The 5,000-nt window shown below is 46.4% G+C and overlaps 1 protein-coding gene across 1 annotated transcript in view; it reads right to left on the bottom strand.

Moving 5' to 3' along the window:
- LOC116064050 (metaxin-1-like) overlaps nt 1–5,000 on the bottom strand; it is a 24,322-nt gene that overhangs the window by 1,958 nt on the left and 17,364 nt on the right. The window contains exons 6-7 of the mRNA XM_031319103.2: nt 3,024–3,100; nt 2,526–2,683 (exon numbers count right to left, since the gene is read on the bottom strand). Of these exons, the coding sequence (XP_031174963.1) occupies nt 2,526–2,683; nt 3,024–3,100 (235 nt within the window). The remainder of the gene's footprint in view (nt 1–2,525; nt 2,684–3,023; nt 3,101–5,000) is intronic.

Below are 5,000 nucleotides of genomic sequence, written 5' to 3'. Positions count from 1 at the left end.
GACTGCAGTCAAGCTCGCCGTCCGTCTCTCGCATCTCCGTGGTCAAACCAGCTGCCGCTAAAATTAAGCCGGCAGAGCAGAGTGAAGTCTCGGTGACCAGAGCAGACGTAGTAACGTCTCTCGCCAAACAATGTCTGATCACTAATGAAATGAGCTGGTTTGACCACTAGACCAGAACACAGGACCTTCTTCCTGTATGTACTTTCTTGCTCCCGCCCCCAGACATATCCGACCAATAAGAGGGCTGGATGTTCTTGCCTGATTTGTAATGACGCATTTTGGTACGTGTGGTATTTTTCCAGGTGTGAAACCAAACCACGGCAAATCACTCCAAGTTTACTAACTCACCACCTGATTCGGACCAAAGCAAACCAACTACAGGTGTGTGTAAACGCCCTCAGACATCCTGCTGCACACTACATTACAAACTTGAACTTGGGATCAAAGTCTCAGAAGACAAAAACTTTTAAAAAGGCGTCAAAAAAAAGGTGACAAAAACACGCGGATGTGGTATTAGAGCGAGCTCCGATACTGAACACAGAAGATTAATTTCAGCTGCTTATGGAATCAACTTTGGACCCAAAAACGTCCTTTGTTAATTCCTTATACTGTACTGTCAATCTGATTCTCGTCTTCAGGGTTCCAAATTAGCACCATCCACCAGCCAAATGCTGGTAAAATATGCAATTGGCTGCTAGATTTGCTTCACTCACCAGCCAAAGAAACAATGGTAATCTATTGAGTGGCTGGTGAAATTTGAACATTCACTAGCCATTTGGCTGGTGGACCAAAAAGTTAATTTTGAACCCTGTTTGTCTTTTATCTAGTGGTATTTTTCAACAGATAACGGACATATTTCTGAGAATTTCTCCAACGTGGGTGTGACATAGATTTTATGATATAAAATAGTTGGAACTGTTTAGGATTTTGCAAAGTTTGCCTGATTAAACTAAGCCTTATAGCAACGGCTGTAGTGGCCCAATCCCAAAGTCCGGACTCACAGACTCACGGACTTTGGTGCGCGTTCTCCTGAAATTCCTAAGGGCTTAGGGTTGTCCCAATGTTGAATTTCAAAGGGCGAGAGGGTTTGAGGACACACTTACCGAGCCCTTTCCGTGAGTCTGCATCGATGCAGACTTCACCAAAGGGAATTACCCACAGTTCAAAGCATAGTGACGTTTACCGCGGAGACCGTGGGGAAATCTGGAAATTACAAAAGGTAAACAACGGCACGCCACACGACCACGGAACAGACCAGCCTGTCGTCCAGCTCGTAAAACAAGAGGTTGAAAACGTGGAATCAGGCAGCCGTCTCCTGGGCCTTGGCCGTGTGGAAAGCTACAAACTTAAAATGAAAATTCCCAAACCGGCAAGTGTCAGCAACATCTTTGTTATTAAACGCCAAGGTAACGTGATCTGGTGAAGTGCTGTCCCAATCCCATTTCTACCTATCTGAGCCCATGTGGCCTCACACACTCACTCACTCAGCACCTGAGATCAGTTAGTCTGGTACCCCTTTTCCACCAACAAGAACCAGGTGCTGGTTCGGAGCTAGAGCTGGTGCCGGTTCGGAGTTGGTTCGACTGACGAGCCTCCAAAGAACCGGTTTGCTTTTCCACAAACTAAAGAGCCAGCACAGAGCCAGGTCTGACGTCACTGTATACGTCTCATCTTTCCCAGCAACACAAACACACCATCAACAAAGGCGGACGTTGCTTTGCTATGGATGTTCATGGCTTTGCGGACCTACATCGGCATCCAAACTCGGAGGATCCAACGTGTTCGCGCGGCTCGCCTTTAAAGTGCAAGAAAGCAGCTTGTTTCCTCCTCTGACCAATGCTGTGTTTGTTTACTCGCGTCCATCGTGTTCATCTGCTAATTCAAAAATGGCGGTCACAAGTTTCTGTTCATCTTGTTGGTCACGGTAACCCCGCCCCCAGCCGCTGACGTAAGCGGTTTTTACTTCTGGCTCAGCAGTGATTTGGTGCTACTTAAGAACCACTTTTACTGGTTCGGAGCTGGTGCTTTGGTGGTCGAAAAAACAAAGAACCGATTTCAAACTAGGCTCTGGCTCCGAACCAGCTCCAGCTCTGCCTTGGTGGAAAAGGGGAGAGTCCTTAGTCCTTAGTCCTCAGGGCTCACTTTGGGATAGGGCCGACGTAGGTAAAGAGAAGTACTTCCACTCTTGTTAGGGGTAACAAGAGTACAAAGTCACATGTCCCTGCGGGGCCCGTGGTGGATGAGATAGTGAAGAAATATTTATTTATTTTGATCATTTTTAACTGCTATTTAATGTTTTATGTAAATCCCTCTGAATTGCCCTGTTGCTGTAATGTGCTGTAGAAATAAAGCTGCCTCGCCTAAAAACCAAGAAAACACCAACATGAATCCAGTAAACACGGAGCACATTCGTCTCTTCACACAGTTTCCATTTTCTCTCCTTCAGACAAACAATGACACACTCTGTTTACAGGAAGTCATGTGGCTCACCTCTGTTTATATATGAATAGATATTTGATGTGTACCTCGGCCGTCTCGGGGGAAGTAGAGCAGCAGGATGTTGCTGCAGAAGTTGCTCAGGTTGTCCAGAGACTTGAGATGCTGCTGAAGTTTCCCGTTGGGCAGTTTGGACTTCAGGATGGGAGCCAAGTGACCGAAGACGTAGGCATCCAGAGAGGAAGGCCTGCAGATACACACACACAGAGATACACGCAGACACACACACACACACACACACACACACAGACACACAGACACACACACACACACACACACAGACAGTATTTTCAGGCTTCAACCAGTGAAAGACAGGCTCAGGGAGAGAGAGAGATAGATTGGTTAGGCATTGAAGTAGGAGATGAGGACAGCATCCAACAGCATGTCCTCCTCAGTTCTTGGTACTTGGTTGTTACGAAAATAAGTATCCCCCCCCCCCCCCCCCCCCCTACACCACATATTGCTTTCTGATCTGTGGGAAACACTGGATCATATCTGAGATCAACTCTGCATCAGGATCAACTTACGAGTCTCCGAAGAAGAACTTGTGTGAGCCGAGGCGTTGGGACAGCAGGTTCATACACTCTGCAGCGTCACGGTACAACTGGAACACACACGTTAGAATGACATCAAGAACCTTTAATTACACGTACACACACACACCAGAGATTTACATTATAACAGCATTCACATCAAAACAAAGACAATACACACACACACACACACAGACAAACAAAATACGCACGCATGCACACACAAACATGCATGCACACACACACACACACACACACACACACACACACACACACACACAGACAGACACACATACGAACACACACACACACACGTGTTCATACACACACACACACACAGACACACACACAGACACACACACAGACAGACACACATACGCACACACACACACACACACACACAAACGTGTTCATACACACACACACACACACACACACACACAGACAGACGCACGCACACACACGCGTGTTCATACACACACACGTTCATACACACACACACACACACACACACACACACACGCACACACACACACACACACGTGTTCATACACACACACACACACACACACACACACACACACACACACACACACACACACAGACACACACACGCGCATGCTCATACACACACATACACCCACACACACCCCCCCCCACACACACACCCCCCCACCCCACACACACACACACACACACACACACACACACACACACACACACACACACACACGTGTCCATACACAGTTCCACACTGACGTTTACTAAAGTTGCACAGTAAAAAAAAAAACGTCTGGACACCAGATCAGATCTTCTGGAGCTTTGCACCACATCTCATATGATCACTTTCCTTTTCACTCTCTCAAGCCATGAAAAAGCTACCAAAACGCTGAAAATAAGCGCCAAAAAGGCACCAAAAAAGCTCAGAAAAAGGTAACAAATACGCTGAAAATAAGGGCCCAAAAAGCAGACAAAAATGCAGAAAAAGGCGACAAAAAGGCCACCTAAAACGGCTCTGAGAACATCCTGGTGTATAATGGTGCCACAGTGAAATGAGTGCAGTAGTAGTTGAGGAGCAGCTGTTTCTGCTGAACTCAGAGTCTCAAACAGACGGAAACATTTCAGAAAATACATAAACGTCACCCTGACTGTGAAGTCTTCATGCCGACAGAAACAAATTGCTCTTTAACCAGCTTCTTCTGCCCTCCGACCTGTTTCCACACGCTCTTCCATAACCACACTTTTCCTACAGAAAAAAAACTAAAAAGAAAGCCGCTCCACACATTTTCCCTTTCCCTGTGAGTTTGTTCCAAACCACTTCACGGAGACGAGACGGAAAACTGTTGCTGCTGCATGTTGGGATGTTCCTACAGCCCATTAAACTCACATGTGTTTCCGTCACAAAGCAGAAACTCAGCAGACACACGGAACAAGAGCTTCTCAGACACTACGTTTCACATATTTCACTGTCAGCTCTGTATTACAAACATCTCTCGAATGTTTCTGCACAAATGTGGAAACTTTGACCGCCGAACTGCAGAGGGAAATCAGGAAATATCCTCTTTTGGTCCAAAGAATGGATCTGATATTGTATTTTGTAGAGATGCACGGATAGACCGGCCGGTGACCGGAATTGTCCGGTTTTCACGTGCTCGGCCATGACCGGCGACCAGCAGGTCAGTCTGACATATGGTGATTTAAAGGAGAATTCCGGTCAATTCCAACACGTAGCTCTGCTGTTTATAAATGTGGAGTGCTGTCAGTAGCTAGAAAAACAAACAATCGGTGCTGCCTACACCGTGTTATCCTCCTGCTAGAGTTAGCACCCAACAGGCTTAAACAGGGCAAGTTATAAACGTGCTTTTAGCCTCTAAACATGCTCGTAAATGTCATTACAAGTGCCTCCCCATGTGCAGTGATTCCTTCTGAGTGAACTCAGTGAATCTGACTGCAGTAGATGTGACAGAAAGG

The sequence above is a fragment of the Sander lucioperca genome, chromosome 10 (assembly GCF_008315115.2).
Source record: "Sander lucioperca isolate FBNREF2018 chromosome 10, SLUC_FBN_1.2, whole genome shotgun sequence".
NCBI lineage: Eukaryota > Metazoa > Chordata > Actinopteri > Perciformes > Percidae > Sander > Sander lucioperca.
This window is presented reverse-complemented; position numbering and strand designations above follow the sequence as displayed.